Consider the following 18,134-nt stretch of genomic DNA (forward strand, 5'->3'; position numbering starts at 1 on the left):
TCTCCTTTTATTCACTATTTTCTTATTATTATGTGCAGCATCACCAAAAGGTAAGTTTTCGTGCTATTAATTGGATTGAATATGCAGAAGAACGAGTATTGGCCACATGGAGTCGTTGTGGTACTCATGTCGTTTTCTTGGGTCAAATGACCGGGGATGATTCTGCAATAGAGAACGTTTATACTGGATTGATGGGAATAGCGTTTCCTAACAATCAAAGGCTAAACGAGCAATTCTAATATTTTTGTAGAACAAACAGTTTACAGCTCATCGGAATCACTTGCAGAAGGCCGAGAAATCATCGACCACAGGACTTCAGTCATGATCTCGGGTCCTACCGGATTTATGAACTGCAGATCATCTATCACGCTTCCTATCCCGTAGATTGCGAGCGTTTTCCCATCAGGCAGTTTCCAAGCCATGCACACCTTTTCCTCTTTGTCGTTCCGTAGTTCATAGAGAACACTCCAATCATGTGGAAAACGAGTGACTGTTAGATACGATGAGATTCGCCGCAACACCTTTGTTTTATGCGAGACATTGCACTGTGTTGTGTGGAACATTGTTCCAACTCCCAATTTCCTAAGAAATTGTTGTAGAACGAAGGTCTGTGCCTTCTGAATGCCGGCAACCAGCACGCTATTTCCTTCACACGCTTCGAAACACACCTGAATCGGCGAGGGAAAGGTCGAGTTCGCCGAGAGAACATTCACGATAAAGTGCTTTGCTAGCGTTCTATAAAGTGTGAAATAGTTTGTAAACGCTGAATCCCCATTGCTATTCAGCGTGTCTCCCTTTCTCGCCTCTCTCCACCCCACAACCGGCAGCTTCCTTCTCTCCATTTTCACTTCAATCAACAAAACCTCTCCATTCACTCGCACTTCACAACGTGCGTCCTGCTCTACTCGTTGAGGCACGATTTCCACGGTTAATTCGTGAACAAACGCAGCCACAAGTCTGTCTTCGACTGCAATCTACGCCTCATTTTCTCTCTCGAACCATTCCACCCAATCGCACGGGTTCCCTATTTCCACCGAAGCGTTCGCTCGAATTGTAAACACTCGCACGATCGCTCGCAGAGGCGCGCTCTGCCTCGTTCTACGTCGTTATTCCCAACAAACAGCTCAACAATCCGCTTCCAAAATAGGGAAACTCCTCACTCGGAACGCGGAACACATTCGGAAACACACAACTTCCATGCAGGCGACACCGCAACGCTCCCAGCGACCATCCACCTCCAGTTTCTCCAGTTTCTCCAGTTTCTCCTTTTCGTTTCTCCATTGTTAGCGCGGCGAACGCAGCGAAAAGCGGGGCTGCGATGCTGCTTCCCGACACTTCGTGGCACTTCCCCGCGGGATTCAAAACCGGGATTTTGTACCCCGCGATCCAAAATTCGGGGAGTAATTTTTGGGTGAAATGGGTGCGAAAACCGCGGGACGCGCTTCCTAGAAATGTGTTTTGATTGGTCAGCGCGCCGATACTGATAACCGCGGGATGGTCGGCAGGCGACAGGACCGACCCGCGGGGAGGACCATCGTTTCCTGCGGCTGCAAAAATGAGTTTGTGATGGGTGGAAGCTAATTGGTGGATTGTGCGGAAAATGGCGGGAAAATTCAAATCCCGCCCTCCAATAGAAAGGATCAGAATGGAGCAAGGAAGGGTGGAGGTGTGGTTTAAAGCGTTTAGGAGGGAAGAAGTGGGTATTTCTGAGGGGAAATGGGGGAAATGGGGAAACCTCCGCGGGAATCAACGACTTTGAGGGAGATGAGGCGGGAGGCTGGGAGAACGCCCGGGCATTGTGGATGAGTGCTTCCCAAAATCTGAGTGTTAGGAATAGAATGTAGAATCGAACAGAGAGAGTGGAGATGCCGTGATCATGATAATCGTTCGGATCATTGTCTGTTGTGAAATCATAGGATTCGACAACGTGATTAAAATAGGAAGAATCGCTCGGGGAAGACCCCGAGTCAATCACACAGATCGTTTGTCCTTCTCCTTCACTTTATTCAATTCCTTATCAATTACCAAAGTATCCGTCCTGATGAAATTGGTCAAATCCACCTTGCTTTAAAAACGACATATCTACATTCCTATTCACCTACATAACATACCGAATTCACTTGATGTTCCATGTGAATATGTTTGCACAAAAATAAATGTCAACAGCAGGAACAAAAGCCTATTACAAGATTGTCGTGCAACTACTATAAATTAGTATAAGATGTCCATGATCACATACAGTTCATCATTCAAATATGACTATTTCCAACATTCTTTTGACATTATAGTTTAACTTTTTCGTTAAAAAATGGGTTGTGCCGGCTCAAAGCTTGTATGGAGTGCATATAATATTAGTAATAGAGTAGAGTGATTATGACGTTGATCAACGTCGTTTTGAAAGTTTCATAGAAAATCATACTGGAAAATATAGTGATGAAGAAATTGCTCTGGTGAATGGCTATCTTTCCAAATACGAGGAGATTTACGAACGTTTGAAAAACGTGATGCAATCGGTGGCCGATCGTCTGAATGGGAAGGACCCCGTTGTCGTGTACACCCCATCCCCGGAGGATCTTGCCTTTTCCCATCTTTCCGGTGTTATGAAGAAATTGAAGCAAAATATGAAGAGAGTAGTAGTAGTATCTGTATGATATTGTAGTATACAAACGAAGAGACACATTACATGCAACTGGCAAAAGAAAATCGTTCTAATGATGTATTTCTGTTGTTGTGTGAATGAATTTTGTAGGAAAAATGCAAATTGTATCTTCATTATGTGAGGTACGCTTTGTAGATGATTTTGATACATAGTCGCTGCAGAAAGATGACAGAGGCGGTGAACAGCCGAATGATGATGATTGAGCAGAAAGTTGAGCAATTGCAGGAAACGACCTGTTCTTTCGACATGGCGTTATCGATGCAGGAAGTGGCAAACAATCTAGAAAGCCTTCAAGAAGACATGGGCGGCGTGGAAGAGTTCGAAGCGGTGATGGACAAGATGCGTTTGTTGGACCAGGATTTGGAGGATATGGATATGAAGATCGATGAGATGACAGACGATATAGAATATGAGGATTATTTGGATGAATTGGATGCGATGGAGGAGGAGGAGGCGAAGAGACAAACTGCTCAACTTCCGGAGGCGCCGACGACCATGCCGAAGGTGAAGGAGGTGAAAATGAAGGAGAAGGAGAGAGTGGCGGAACTTAATTGGATTGTTTGTTGGATACGAGCAAAGAGAAACGAGATGGGAGAGTTGGGTAAATGAGGGAAGAGAACAGGCAGTATTGGATTACAAATCCACAGATTTATAGATTACTTGAACAGAGATACACAAACAATTGTTTGAGTCGTAATTCCTCACAAACACATCAGCTTCTATTTTTTCAAGGTTTGTCTGCATAGTTGGACCCTTCACTCACATGGCTAGCAGACTCTGCATCTTGGCATGATACCGATTCACTCTCATTCCCCATTCTCTTTCCAACAAACAGGTAATTACACTCACATCAAACAGCAGAAGACAGAAAGACAGAATATCGTTAAACAAGCAAACCTTGTTTAGACGGCCGGTGTTTCCACCTTCGGCAAGGGCTTGTACTGCACGCCCTTCGCTCCATAACTATAAAGCACCACAGCCACCATCACAATCGCCGCTCCCACTCCAAACCGAGCATTAATCTTCGTATGGAACAACATGCATGAAATCAATGTGGAGAACAAAATGGAGGCAGAGCCAGCAAATGCCTTCAGGATATTATCAGCGTACTTCAGCACCAGTCCAATGACCAGACCGCCCACGGCCAGAAGCGTAATGGCGATCCACGCCCAGATATTGTAGTTTTTAAAGAAAACAGAGGGATAAACGATTTGGGGGTTCTGGACCACCGCCGAAGTGAACCCCACGACAAAACTCCACACAGCCAACCAGAAATTACGATTCCAAACGGTCAGCTTGCGGTCCTTGAACATTTTCTCCATAAAAACGCCAGCCAGGCTTGAGGATGTTGAGGAAATCAGAACAGCCACAAAGCCCACGGTAAAGTTCATATTCTCACTGGTCTTCCCACCAGACACGCCCTTGATGATGATTACGCCGAGTACGAGGAGGAACAAGCTCACCCACTGCAAGAAACGGAGCTTCTTTCCCAAGATCAGCACACTCAATAACGCGGTGATTAAAATCTTCATTCGAGTGCAAATCTGGAAAATGCCAGCATCCAAATTCGAGATAGCCACATACATGAAGAAATTCTGGATGGTGTACAACAATGCCGGAACACTCTGGAAAAGCACCTCACGCGTGTTCTCTCTCGCCTGCTCAACCAAAGCAGATACGGCCTTATGAGCAGAGCGGTTGTCGTTCACCATCAGCAGGAAGGACATAATAATCTTCATGACCTCTCCCATTATGACAGCCGTCATAGAGTTGTAAGTTTCCGCAGACACGGTTCGTGCATAACGCATGAATATAACCTGAGCGGTGTTCATGAAAATGAGCATCGCCAGACTGATATACTTCATGTTCTCTTCCATCATACTCGATTTCGACCCTTTCTCTTCAACTCCAGTTAGTTTTTCTTGCATCATAACTGAACGATTTTGTATTATAGGTAATGGAACGTTGAATAGTCGTGAATTTAAATTATAAAATCACTATTCTTATTGAAAATTGCTGAGATTGTTGTTCCATCAAAAACAACGTATTTCAATTGGGCGCTATTTTGAGTTTCTGTGGTTCCATACATTTGCAAAATGGACTTTGCACCACGAAGATTGGGCGTGATCCCAGCCATTCTAGTACAATGATCTATAATAAATTAAAAAATGCAGGCGCATCCCTGAATCAATTGGTCACGTCCAGTAATCCCGACCAATAACTTAACACGACCACTGCACGCACCACTATGCATCCAATCATTTCTAAGCTATGGAAAATGGTGAATCCGGAAGGTAGGAATGATTTAGAATGTCTCATTCTGTGTGAGACCGTGTAGGGTGACAACTTGTGTCGTTTTTGAAGAATTGGCATTCTAACCTAAGCATAGATAATTTACAGGGAACAGATTTATACGCTATGGATCAAGCGAATCAGGGTTGTTTCGGGGCTATTCGGTAAGAAAGTAGATTTGCGAAACATGGTTCCTCAGCGGTTGGAGCAACAGTATGGAGGCTATGTCAATGTTTCATCGGTGAACCAAATTACCGGAAGTGCCCAACCTTTTGGGGTGAGTACTCCTTTTTCTGTATGTTGCTTGTGTTTTGTGTTGAATGCAGAGCGGACAAGGCTTTGCGAGCATCTATCCTCGACTTGATTTGCAAAACAATGCGGAAGAGGACCAGCCTGTGTATGTGAACGCCAAACAGTACAACCGAATTATCGAGCGCAGAAAAGCGAGAGCCAAATGGGAAGCTGAACATCCCCCGACAAAGCGAGACCACAAATATATGCACGAATCTCGCCACAAACACGCGATCAAGCGACCTCGAGGAAGTGGTACGGATTGAGGGATGTTGGTTCATGGTGTCCAGACGGCCGTTTTTTGAAGAAGGAACAACAACCCGTAGCGCGTCCAGTGCGTTCTGAGTGAAAACCAAATAATATTTGTAGAGCGAAGTGAAGCTTCCCGATACATCGCGTGTGGACTCTGTCTATCGACCTCCTGAATTATTATCTCACGCAGCAGCATTTCAAACGATTCCTCCCACCGCTTTGGATCCTCGAATAACGAGTGTGCCCTCCTCCTCCTCTTCATCATCCGAATTGGTGACGAAAGCAGCGTTGAATGCGAAGCCGATCGGATTGGTGGAGAGTAAAGATGACGATTCGACGTATAACTACTTTACAGCGGATGCTCAGGAAACAGCGATTTAATGTAATCTAGAGGTGTGTTTGTTTGGACCAAATCAATCGATATTCTTATTGTTGTTGTTGTTGTAATATAGAAATCGAGTAAATAAGGAATTAGGGAAGAGTGTACGGCAAACAAACAAACAACAACCCATCTAATGCAGCGTTAAATCGTACTTGTACCGTTTTTCCGGATTTCGAAGCGTCTGGTACGCCTCAATCAACTCCTGCGTTCTCTGCTGCGCGTCCGGCCCACTTTCCATCACATCGTCCCCTCATTCTTACTGATAGTAATCCGGATGCACCTTCATGATTTTCACGCGGAAATTCCGCATAATCTCCTCCTGACTCGCCGTTCGATCGACCCCTAACAATGCATAATAATCGCGTGAATTGCTTCCATTCGACGAAGAAGAAGAAGAACTATTGTTGTTGTTTGAGTTATTATTATTGTTATTATTATTGTTATTGTTGTATTTGTTTCGCTGTGTTCGACTGGACTGTCGTGCACTCTGCTTAATGTGCTGCGTCACGTACTCTTCGTACTCCTCCACGTACGATTTATTGCTGATATGGAAGAACTCCAGAACGTAAAAAACGCGTTCCTTCCAATTCTCCCATCTCGCTTCGCGAGCGAATTTCTTCCTGTGTGTGAAGCCAAACCGAACGAAAGGACCGGTAGTACGCCTCAAAGAGCGTGTTATCGTGTGTTTGATCGACTTTCTTTTGGAGTTTTAAGTATTTCTTTTGTTCTCGAACATAGTGAAACTAGTCGTAACCGACGCAAAACACAAAAAAGAAACTCGAATTATACTATCCACCATCTTCTGATACGCGTATTTCAGCAGCGGAACCACCCACTTATCCTGCGTTTTCACCCTCCAGCAGCCATCATACCACGCGGATCAGCGGAATGCTTCGCATATTCGGCGGCTTGTGGAGCGAAAAACCCGTCGGAATGCCCGTTACGCCGCTGATGAAAATCGTGAAGAAGTCGTGCAGGTTGTTGTTGTTCACGATCGTTACCGGCACCATCACTTTCTTCACCTTGCGGTTCTGGTAGGAAAAGCGGACGTTCTTCAGCAATTCTGATTTCACGCTTTTCTGCATCAGCTTGCGACGTTCCTACAATTCGAGGGTCATGTAGCGATCACACCTCTTCTTCCACCATGGTCTTCACGTAGCTCCATGCAGTTTGCTCGAATATGCCCCACGGCTCGATTTCGGAGACTCCTTTCATCATGCTCACGTCCAATGGAGTCGCATTGGCTGAGGACACTTTCATTTCCTCCATCTGTGTGTAAGACACGCATTTTTGTTTCTACAAGTTTGTAATTGTAGTCATTTCCAGCATAAACCTGGCACTTTTTCCGTTTTGCTGCGTCCTCATCCGAGTACACAGATACGGCAGTGCTATTACCAACCTGAATGTAACAATCAAATGAAAAGCTCCAGAAGGGGAGATAGGCTCTCTACCGATTAGAACCGCCTGAGATCATTCGTACTTTTTTTGTTACATTTACTCCTTTCAAATTCGTATTTCTTGTAACCCAAAAAAAGATGGACGCACGTTCTCGTTCAGCGTCCGTTAAAAACGGTACATAAAGAGTGTTATCCCTCGTAGAACTCATGTGTCTTCCAAACAAACCATTAGAAGACAACTGACCATGCATAGGGACCAGAAAGTTTCTGTTCAACTGCAGACCTAAAGGACGCATTCCCACAGTCGAGATCGCTTTTCTAGCGAACGCCCCCAACATTTCAAACAAATAATACTAACGAGAAACTTGTTTCAAACAAACAGGAAATTATGGAAGCTATACTAATTACAATGGTAAGAAGTATAGTAATCATAGCAATAATAATAATGATAATAATAACAATAAAACAATAATAGGAACACATTACCTTCGTTGAAATCGCTCCTCTTGAAGTGCCTCTTCCAACAATTCAAAAAACCTTCTTTCCAGTTCTGATTCTCCTTCTCCTCGGACTCGCTCCGTCACTTCAGGATTCAATGCTGGGATTCCGCGAATGCTTCCATCCCACATAGGGCGGATGGAATCGAGCTGCGGATTGTGAAGGAGAGGATCGTTGGAAGTGAACGAATCCGCTGATTCGATTGGGATTTGAACCTGATCTCGATTCGGCTGGGATTCATTCAATTCAGTGGGTGCAATGGAATGAACGGGATGCAATTCATTCAATGGTTCGCCTTGCGCCAAGGCTTCTCCTCGATCAGCTCGATGACTCCAATCATTCAATGGATTCAATGGATTCAATGAGTGAGATTGGTTCATTCGATTATTCATTCGATCATTCATTTGATCATTCATTTGATCATTCATTCGATCATTCATTTGATCATTCATTTGATCATTCATTTGATCATTCATTTGATCATTCATTTGATCATTCATTCGATCATTCATTCGATTGTTCATTCGATTGTTCATTCGATTGTTCATTCGATTGTTCATTCGATTGTTCATTCGATTGTTCATTCGATTGTTCATTCGATTGTTCATTTGATCATTCACTTGATCATTCATTCGTTCATTATTCATTCGATTATTATTCAATCTTCCATTCCAATCCACCATTCGATTCTCCCTTCGTTCATTCCATGAATTCATTCCATTTCCATTTCCATTTCCATTTCCATTTGCTTCTCCGCCCCATTCTCCCTCGCTCCATCGAATCGCTTCCAGCACCACATCCATCACTTCCTCCAGCACCGAATTGAACCGAATCCCCGTTGACTCCAAAAACGCGATCGCCTGCAGCACGTCCGGCTCCTTCGCCCGCCTCAACTCATCGATCAGCCTCAAGATCCCTTCACGGTACCCCGTTTCCACCTTTCCTACGCGTGTAGTACGGGGATTCGCTGATTTCGGGGAACTGCAAGAACGACTGGAACAGCTGCGCGCAGATCAGCGAGCGAAACACGCGGTTCTCGCGGTAGAACAGCAGGCGCAGACGCGAGCGGTAATCGAAGTGGGTCTCGACCAGGCTGCGAATGAACGCAGGCTTGGTGAGAAGGTCGAAATTCTGGAATTCCAGAAGTGGAGAGAGATTGCGATGCGCTCGAATGATGTAGAGAGAAATCGGGAGAAGTAAACAAGTCTATAGAAAAAGGTGAGAAAACGGGAATGGCAAAAATAGGGACTACTTCTGGAATTAAAAACTCGATGCACAGTAACACATCGGAAACAGATTTCCTGCGGAAAAACTTGTCCGTGATGTGGATGAGGAAAAGAAGCAGAAAAAAAGTCGCGATTCCTGCAATTCCAATTTGGTACCTTTTTTTGGTAATTTGGTCCGCATTGACCCGAAAGGCCCCAATTAGTAATGCGGTCAATATTACAAAATAGGACCCAATTATGATCATACCCGGTAATAACATGAAATATAAATTGGGCCAGTCCCATAATAAATGGGACGTAATTAGGGCTACCTGAATCACAATGCCCCAATAAATATAATGCTCCATTTTGTCTCCGTCTTTTCGCTTTTTGGTCACCCTATTCGTCAACAATTGGGACAGGATCCACAAAAACTTAAGGGTCATGATGACCCCATATGCAATCAGAAGGCTCCAACAAATCGCCAAAGAAGTGGGAATCGAAACCGTTCCATCTAGAAATCAACGCAGTTGATTGGACGCACAAATTTGACGGTATTCAAAAATCACAAAAACCGCGATTATCATGAAATACAAAATAAACACTTGAACAAGAAAGTAAAAATACTGCATATTATTGGAATACACGACTTCGTTATGACTAACAAAGCGAACCGCGGATTTTGATTGGTTCAAAGTGCGAGTCACAAAATCGTCCTTTATTTTGGCAAAGATAAAATTCGAGTTAAACTGACTCAGGAACCACAGAGGCGTTCTACAGTGGAAACGTGGAAACGGAGGTACATTTGCTTTCGCGTGTTTGCATGAATATAAATAAAAGGAAGACTCAAAAAGGGCAAAATCAGCAGAAGGTAGACATACATCACCAGATAGATGAAAGAAACCGGGATGTGGATTAGCTTTGTCAATTGCAACATCATCATGATGGTAAATATCATGATAGATAGGGGCAAACCGATACACACGATCCAAGTGTCGTATAAGTACAAAAATCGGCCCATATTTACGCTAAAATCCTAGATTTTAGAGGAATTGCACATAAAACCCTACTAGCATTTGATGAATGGCAACTTCTCGATTTACAGCCTGAAAACGGTCTTCTTGTCTTGAATGCCAAAATTGATACTGCTTTATATAATCTAAATATCCATATTCCTTCCAATTCTTGCGTGAGGGAACAACATGGAAATCATCCTCTATTCGCTTCTTCCAGTTATAATAGCCATTATCTAGAAAGCCTGATACTGCTTTACAACATAGAGAAACCTCAAATATGTCTTTCACCTTATTCATCATACCATATCAATAGAGTTACCGAAAGGTAATCAAGAACATTTTCGATGATGTGCATATTCTGCGTATTTTTGATTACGTCCAACATCCCAGGAACGCTTGCTTGCATTCTCAAATCATCATATTCACGAGGCAAGCATTCCTTTTCAATGTCTAGACAGAAACGAAACATACCATGTAGAATTGTTAATAAGGACATACGAACTAATTTTATCCCAATTCTTTTTAAAACAAAGAAGAAGAAATAATAGGGTACGCAACATTATACACAACACAGCGACTACTCCTTCCTCTCAAGTCCTTTCATAAATGAAAACCCAGAAAACCCAGGAGAATCAAGCTGTTTCACCATTTTCATTCCCTGGTGGCACAGGTAATCGATTTTGTAAAAGTCATTCTTATCGACCTCGTAAGCCTGCAGTCAAATCAACATCCTTTCGCCTACATTGCGACGAAATTCCTTACGAGCATAATCCTCAATGCATTTTCTTATTTCGGGAGGCTGTGTCTGTGCTTTCCGTAAAACCATTTTGTAAAACGCAAGAATGTCTCGCTGTAAACCCGAATGAATCATCCTCGCTACAGTTCATCCTAGACAGCATCCATTACACATCTCTTATTTCAATTTGCTATTCTTTTTTTGATATTATCCAAAATAAGCAGATGACTGGAATTCCAAAATTACTCCCTAGATTCACTATATTCTTTGTTTTGCATGGACCGAACCAAAACTATTGAGGCGATTCGCAAACGATTAACAGCTCTCGATTGTCCATTTAGCGATGCTGAAAATCTGTTTTGTACTCCTTGGTACTCCTTTTTACAGTAGCGCAGCAGATGATGGTGAAAATCGTCTCCTGGTTGGAAGATCAGTGCATTCGTCTGTAAAATAGGACTGTTCTTCTAAGAGATAGTTATGAGATTGAAGATCGAGAACCACTCAGAACGAATAATCAGAACTGGGACAAAGTGTTTAACAAAGTAAAATTGAAAAGATTGTTTGAGAGTAGTATTTGGAGGATCTCTGTTGTCCTTGCCTGAATGAAGGGTACGGTAAGGGAAATCAGTGTCAGTGCTTGCTATGGATCGTTTCTCATGCTGTTTCGGTGGAGTACGAGGATAATCGTTGGATTTGATATGTTGTCTTGAATCATGTGCAGATGATAAATTCAATACAATAAAAATGGAAACAGAGCTCAGTCCCGAAGAGGAACATCATCTGACGGTTCTTCGTTCTTGGCTTCTAAGGATTGCAAACTTTTTAAATGTGAGTATTGTAGACGAAAACGAGATTTCTGCAATTCTGGATGTACGTGTTTGTTTGGTAGTATAGTGTAGATTCTGATCAAGGAGTTAAAGTCAATCAATAGTCAAATAAAGAATGGAAAATTGGAACCTTTGAAGTGGACTCTACGCGATCTACCTATTACAGGCGAAACTGCAGGTTTGCTTTTATCATTTTTGTGTTGAGTGGAAGATGCGAAGTTGAAAGACGCGATGTGTGTGTTGGAATGTTTGTACAATGAGGATGTGCGGGAGATTCAGGACAAGATTAATTATATCATTGAGCAGGTGCAGATAGCGACGGCGGACCCCAAGGCAAAGGGATCGTTGGGTGTTGTTGGTGTATAGTCTGTTTGAGATAAAAATATTTTCATTGTTTTTTTCTCTGTGGAGATTCACTTTGTTTCTATGAGGAAGATATATTGTAATCAATCGATTCTGTGTGTTTGACGCTCGTAGCCTATCTTTTTCTCTTGATTCTGGTTTTCGGTTTTGTTCAATGCAGGAAAGTACAGAATAATCCAAAGATTAATAGAAGAGTGCCCAATACGCCTGTACAATTGACCCTGGACTTTCATGTTGTAGAAACAGCAGGAATTACAAATTGAATTATTGAAAGAAATCTTAGTAGGTTGCGTGTTGTAATGCAGTTAGTTAAAGAGTGCGAAACGAGATCTTTCCATGAACCAAGCGCTAGAGAATAAAAGATACAAGAAATATTTAGAAGAAGAGGAGGAGAAGCTATCGAAAAAGCTGAACATGCTGAATAAGGAAGCCATTATGCTGAAGATCGTACGTTCTACGATTGTTGCATTCTTTGAAGGAATCGGATAGTTATTATAACGAATTGAACTTACTAAACGAGAAACTCGATTCGTATGAACAGCTCCGCAGCCTTTACCCGACAGTGAGTGATACAGAGAGCAGATTTATCAATGACATAAAACTCGACTTTGAACAATCCATCCAGTACATTTTTAGATACATTCTCGCCGCTTTCGAAGACGTGCTTGTTCGCTTTGACGCCTGGGAGAGTGGAATCAAATATCAAATCAATCTCCTGCGTTTGGATCCCGATCGTCGCGTCTTCATCGATTTCATCACGAGCATTTGGAATTACTTTGCTAATCTCATTCAAACAGTCGTTCAAAGGTATGGATAGAGATCGGAATGCATGGGTAGAGTGCTTCATTTTGTGGTTTACTATTGGAAGTTGGCGTGTATTTTGTTTGTGTGAGTGTTTGTTAATGGGTAGGCAAGCGTCTTTGTCCCGACCTTTCCACAATGGTAATGTTTGCGTGGTTCTTTCATAATCTTATAGTTCTACTCTGCAATCAAGCATGGTATTTGAACTTTTTATGTTTGTAAATCAAAGTCATTATTTTTTTGAATGGCGTTTTTTATGTGGCGCGTGAAAACACGAATGTTGTGATTGAGTTGTTGTTGCTTAGTTTCTAGCGTGGTATTAACTTTGATTATGTGTGTATTGCATTGATCCTTTTCTGGACGACTACGATTCTCTCTGTGTTGACGTTGCTATTGGGGAGGAAGTTGCTATTCCTCTTGATCGGGATATTGGCTATTTCGTTATTATTAACGGAATAAAGAAGTCGATACGTTGAAATGAAATGAAATGAAATGAAATGAAAAGAAAAGAAAGTGTTGATGAGTTGGAATGACATTCAGGGTAATCGTAGTATTCACATTGTTCTTGTAATGAAAGCCAGTACTCAACATGTTGTTGATTGTGGTTATTTGTTTGATACACAATTCATTTATAGTTTATATTTGTTCAGATTTACTTGTTTCCATTTGGGTTGCAGTTGAGAGTGTTTGGAGATTATAATACAAAATGGCTTTCAATTGGATCCTAGTAGCGGTCATCATGTACGAAGTATTGCTAAAATTGCAATTTAGTTTCATAATCATATTAACCTCCCTAATTATAATTAAGGTCTGTAAACTATCACCTGTATCGAAGGTATTTTCACATGAGCAGCCCCTTGACACGGTTGTGTATAAAATAATGGATTGACATGATAGATTAAGAACACAAAATACAAGATAGAACACGATGTGTTAAAGATTTGCTCTGATCGCCAAAAACTACGTGTTTCAAAGATCCAAAAAGAGTATTTGTTTAGTTACCATTTTTCTGGTAGATATCAAGTATATGGCCAGGTATGGGTCACTCCACAGTGGTTTGACCAGTTACAAAAGCAAAACTACGTACTAATTCGTGCGATCTGTAACGAAATAGATAGAAAAGCGTAGAAACAGTTCGTATGGCATAGTGATTGAAGGAAAGGAATCTCAGTTTGTCGAGCTTTTATAGTATGGATTTGCTTCCTCTTTCGAATTTTCAGCTTTTACAATCACGAAGGCGTCGATTTCGGCAACATGTTTCATTGCGTGTATTACCCCATTGCCTATCGGTACTGCTTTCATTGGCTCATTCAAAGCAGCGTGGAGGTCTGGAAAGCCCTGCTTCATTTGGACGACGAATCTCGCAGACAGAAGGGACTCAACCGTTCCAAACTCCTCGCTTCCCAGATCTTCAACAATTCCCGCGGTTCTCCCGAAGCCAAAATCCCGCCAAACGCCGCCATCCCCCACATATCCAGCGAAACGCCCTCGGAAACGTCGTTCGGCAATCGCCGAGACTCCTCGCTCTCCCCGATCGGTTCCCAAGACGACTATTTCCAAAAAAAGCGGGAAATTCTGTCAACCGGTTCCGACGATCTGGAAAATAACCGCGGTTTTCCGGGTTTGGTGAAGCCACTGGAGAACGCGGTGGCCATTCTGGAGCAGGATAAGAGTGAAACGCCGAAGTCGCGGCTGCACTCGGAGCGCTCGGACGCGTCGTACACGAAGCGAAACTCCCAGGCATGGGGGTATGAAACGCCCTGGATCTTGACGCCGCAGCCGTTTTCGCCGAGCGCGTCGCCGCAGGAACGGTTGGATCGATTCGAGCGCATCGAGAAGAGCGAGCGATTGGAACGAAATGAAAGAGTGGACAGAAATGAAAGGAATGAAAGAGTGGACAGAACTGACAGAACTGACAGAACTGATAGAACTGATAGGGCCGATAGAACTGATAAAATTGACAGAACTGACAGAACTGATAGAATTGACAGATCTGATAGAACTGATAGAACTGATAGAATTGACAGGGGCGATCGAGGGGAGCGGTCGGGAAGGGCGGAGAGGGCGAGGAGGGGGAGCTCGGCGTCGATTTCGTTTATGTTGGAGGATCGGCCGGAGTTGAGGCAGCTGATCGCGGAGGATAAGGATCGATGCCGATTTACGGAAGTGACAAGAAGTAAGTGGGAAGAAAGAGGAAATTGGGAATGAACGGGTTTTGAATCAATGAATCAATGAATGAATGAATGAATGATTCGATTCATTCATTCATTCATTCATTGCAAACAAAACTCATTGTTCCATTGTTCCATTGATTGATTGCTTGACTAACTGATTCATTTCCTTTTGGAATGCTTTACTCACATACAATAGACCCAGAAAAGACAAAACGGCTGGAGATTACGCTGAACGACTGGCTCAACAGCCATCCGGATGGCGAATATATTCAAGGAATGCTGGCATTGGGCGGCGTGCTCGTGATGGTAGTCGACGATCGTGAGCTTCGTCACGACATTTTTAATATCCACATTAAAACGAACAAAGCATTTCAATCCTTAACAAAACGTTTCATCACTTCGCACTATTACGTTTGTGTGAACGAAGATCACAAAGTCGCTTTTGCTGTCTCTCGTCTTTTCTATCACCAAGTCCTTTTGCGTTATTACTCCCCACTTCTCTGTCTACGCCTTCAAGAAATCGGAATCGAGCCGGAGGTCTATGTGTGGGACTGGTTCGTTCAATGTTTCATGGGGATTTTCACACTGGATCAATGTTATGTGATTCTGGATCTTCTTTTTTCTCTTCAATTGAACGACAATATTTTAGTTTGTTTATCGATTGCCATCTTAGACGAACTCAAATCGATTATTTTAAAAGTACACATGCTGTTCGCCTTTCCCTGATTCACAGAGCAATTTCGAAAAGGTCATGATGATCTTTACCGATCTAAAAAACAATATTCCACTTGTCGATTTTCCCCGAATCATCCAAAAAACGATTCTCATTTACACCACAACCCCCAAATCCATCTTTCGAGAATTCGAAGAAATCGACTCCCAGATTTATGACGGATTGATCGAGGAAGATTATTGCTTTCATTTCGAACAGTTGTATCTCGATATTTCATCGCGCGAACTGGTCCTCTTCAAAGCTCTCGACCTCAAAAATCTGCTTGTTATTGACGTAGCCATCCCAGCTGTCATTCGAAATATAGTGCTTTAATGTTCTCAAAATGCGCACAGAGACTATGTATCGTCTCGACAATGCTCTCATTTTTAACGTAGAATTGGGGTGAAAGAGAATCTAGCCTCTAGTATCCTCCAGACGTGATTGTCAACAAGGATTACAAACAACGTGTACTTCCTTTCTTTAAAAGATTTCGTCTGAGACATAGCAACGCGAGATTTTCACGACGCTTTCGCTCTACAAGAGTCGAATCACGGTGATCATCGTGAAGTAGAAATGGCGGTAATAATTGATGGAAGGCCTGCAGAAAACAATGCGACGTGCATGGCGCTACTGAAGGAGTTTATTAGGCACGACTTTTATCGGGTGTTTATCTATCGAGTGGGCGTTGAAGGAGGGGTTTGATGAAAGAGCGTTGCGCTGCAAGTGTAGAAGGATGCGGAGAACGAAAAGAAAAGAAATATATAATCATCAACGTCGCTTGGGAACTTGCTTCTGTTTGCAAGCTCTGAGAGAAGACGAACGATTGCTGGATATTTTGTTCTGATTACTTTGTTGTTTGTTTCATCTCACAGGCGAAGCCATTCTGTCAAGCTTCGTGACATGACCCCATAAAAATCCACGAAATGCAACAAGAGCAGCAGCAAGAGCAAGAGACAACCGGATGTCTTCGAATTCCAACTGTAGAGCCCAATTGCGGAGTATGGCTGTTAGTAGCAAATATACTGTGTGCAGGTAATCCTCAGTTTGTGAACTAAAATCAGGACTGGGAACCATGATCTCTGCGTGTACAGAAAAAGGGAGCACGAAAACGGACTGTTCCGTGCTTCTCTGTGGTGTGTTGCAGTTTTTTCTCGGTTACCTGATCGTCGGTTGGATTTGGAGCATAATCTGGGGAGTGAAGATCTATTCCAAATCCCAAATAAAAGTGCGCATAGTTCACACCAACAGCGACGATGCTACCAACCAAGTAACGTCAATGCCTTAAACGAATACTGTTCGCTGTTTCCTAAAAAAAGACTTCGAATTTTTCATAAATTTGGTGTTAGGCACTTCAAATTCTGATTTCGTTCTTGAGAATGCAAGCAACAGAAAGCGACAATACTGGTACGGGGAAGATACAGTACTTACAGGCTAATCAAGGTTTTATCCGTTGCCGCCATAAGATATTTGGCAAGAGGGATATTATTTTCTTCTTTAGCGACTCCCCGATGTTTGAAGGTAAACTGAAGTTGGGAACCCTTGTGAAGTTCAATGTGGTGGAGAATGGCCATCGCGAGAATTGTAAGGGAGGTCAGGTTACCCACTGGGCGGTAATAACGTCCATTTGTGAAGGTATTGAAAGAGATGCAAACACATCTCAAGGAAGTTGCAAGACTTCTTCCGATTTAAGTGATTCTAGTTCGTTGTATTCTATGGGCTCTCTTGAAGAGTCTTATGGTTATGACGCTAACAGAACGAACTTCAAGAAGTGTGAACTACCGGAAAGGGACATACTGCATGATCTGATGCAGTCGGTGTATCTATCACTGTACCACGTCGTGCTCGACTCTTCGATTCGCCAAAACACTATTGAGGGAAAGTCCTGTTGGGACGTCTAAGGCCTTTTTTGTGTTTTCGCTTTTCTTGGCTGTTTGTTACGATCCACCTTTTGAACACAGCTCATTGCACGAGAATTGGTGCGCCAATAGGAAAGTGCCATTTCATAGAGGAGTGAGTAAGAATCTTTATTTTGCTGGCATCATAAAGGTCTTTGCGTGTTTCCAACAGCTCCTAACCTTTTTCTGCCCGAAAGCATAATGGATTTTGTGGTGTCTTTTATTCAACAGAAGGTGGGAATGAAGGATTCTCAACGAGTACTTCAGTATCTGCCTGTCATTTTGCTCATGTCTTGCTCCACTTTATTGTGTTACTTTTACTATAATGCCTTTGCACCGCTTCTTTCGATCTTAGGTGCAGAGTTCGGATTTAATGAAGAGGAGAGAGACTATTATTTGGGTATAATTGGACTGTACGGATAAGGTCTAGGGAGTCAATTGAATAGTATCTTTTTTATAGTTGGATGTCCTTGCTCCTTGATTATATCATATATTGCTGACTCCATGAGTCGGAAGTTTGTGTTCTTGGCAATCACCTTTGCCTGCCATTTATCTGCCTTAGTTTATTTGTTTTTCTCATCCTATACTGTCCTCTTTGTGTGGAGAGGTATTTCTGGAGCTCTCATCATTTCTT

The 18,134-nt window shown here is 42.7% G+C and overlaps 8 protein-coding genes; 5 read left to right on the forward strand and 3 right to left on the reverse strand.

Annotated features, from left to right (window-relative positions):
- Positions 1–2,998: 2,998 nt before the first annotated feature.
- On the forward strand, positions 2,999–3,268 carry GSBLH_T00001511001 (uncharacterized protein; the record flags this gene model as incomplete). The annotated part of the gene is made up of 1 exon (XM_013039928.1): positions 2,999–3,268. The coding sequence occupies one exon, from the start codon at positions 2,999–3,001 to the stop codon at positions 3,266–3,268; it is 270 nt and encodes an 89-aa protein (XP_012895382.1).
- Positions 3,269–3,561: 293 nt separating this feature from the next.
- On the reverse strand, positions 3,562–4,590 carry GSBLH_T00001512001 (uncharacterized protein; the record flags this gene model as incomplete). Its single annotated transcript, XM_013039929.1, has 2 exons — positions 3,562–3,879; positions 3,910–4,590. 2 exons carry the CDS (start codon positions 4,588–4,590, stop codon positions 3,562–3,564), a joined length of 999 nt encoding a protein of 332 aa, XP_012895383.1.
- A 681-nt stretch (positions 4,591–5,271) lies between these two features.
- On the forward strand, positions 5,272–5,508 carry GSBLH_T00001513001 (uncharacterized protein; the record flags this gene model as incomplete). The annotated part of the gene is made up of 1 exon (XM_013039930.1): positions 5,272–5,508. One exon carries the CDS (start codon positions 5,272–5,274, stop codon positions 5,506–5,508), a length of 237 nt encoding a protein of 78 aa, XP_012895384.1.
- Positions 5,509–5,997: 489 nt separating this feature from the next.
- On the reverse strand, positions 5,998–7,611 carry GSBLH_T00001514001 (Heat shock protein 40; the record flags this gene model as incomplete). XM_013039931.1 has 8 exons in its annotated part: positions 5,998–6,106; positions 6,137–6,496; positions 6,528–6,619; positions 6,655–6,717; positions 6,749–6,976; positions 7,008–7,145; positions 7,177–7,323; positions 7,357–7,611. 8 exons carry the CDS (start codon positions 7,609–7,611, stop codon positions 6,007–6,009), a joined length of 1,383 nt encoding a protein of 460 aa, XP_012895385.1. The 3' UTR covers positions 5,998–6,006.
- A 144-nt stretch (positions 7,612–7,755) lies between these two features.
- On the reverse strand, positions 7,756–8,403 carry GSBLH_T00001515001 (uncharacterized protein; the record flags this gene model as incomplete). The annotated part of the gene is made up of 1 exon (XM_013039932.1): positions 7,756–8,403. One exon carries the CDS (start codon positions 8,401–8,403, stop codon positions 7,756–7,758), a length of 648 nt encoding a protein of 215 aa, XP_012895386.1.
- Positions 8,404–11,966: 3,563 nt separating this feature from the next.
- On the forward strand, positions 11,967–12,735 carry GSBLH_T00001516001 (uncharacterized protein; the record flags this gene model as incomplete). XM_013039933.1 has 5 exons in its annotated part: positions 11,967–11,997; positions 12,033–12,127; positions 12,159–12,200; positions 12,234–12,365; positions 12,397–12,735. Exons 1-5 carry the CDS (start codon positions 11,982–11,984, stop codon positions 12,733–12,735), a joined length of 624 nt encoding a protein of 207 aa, XP_012895387.1. The 5' UTR covers positions 11,967–11,981.
- Positions 12,736–15,067: 2,332 nt separating this feature from the next.
- Positions 15,068–16,176, forward strand: GSBLH_T00006284001 (uncharacterized protein; the record flags this gene model as incomplete). The annotated part of the gene is made up of 5 exons (XM_013039934.1): positions 15,068–15,592; positions 15,627–15,899; positions 15,931–15,996; positions 16,031–16,072; positions 16,111–16,176. The coding sequence occupies 5 exons, from the start codon at positions 15,068–15,070 to the stop codon at positions 16,174–16,176; spliced, it is 972 nt and encodes a 323-aa protein (XP_012895388.1).
- Positions 16,177–16,566: 390 nt separating this feature from the next.
- GSBLH_T00006285001 (uncharacterized protein) lies at positions 16,567–17,503 on the forward strand (the record flags this gene model as incomplete). The annotated part of the gene is made up of 3 exons (XM_013039935.1): positions 16,567–16,603; positions 16,649–16,872; positions 16,952–17,503. The coding sequence occupies 3 exons, from the start codon at positions 16,567–16,569 to the stop codon at positions 17,501–17,503; spliced, it is 813 nt and encodes a 270-aa protein (XP_012895389.1).
- Between the last annotated feature and the right edge of the window lie 631 nt (positions 17,504–18,134).

This window comes from Blastocystis hominis (genome assembly GCF_000151665.1).
Source record: "Blastocystis hominis, Singapore isolate B (sub-type 7) whole genome shotgun sequence assembly, scaffold_11".
Lineage (NCBI taxonomy): Eukaryota > Bigyra > Opalinata > Blastocystidae > Blastocystis > Blastocystis hominis.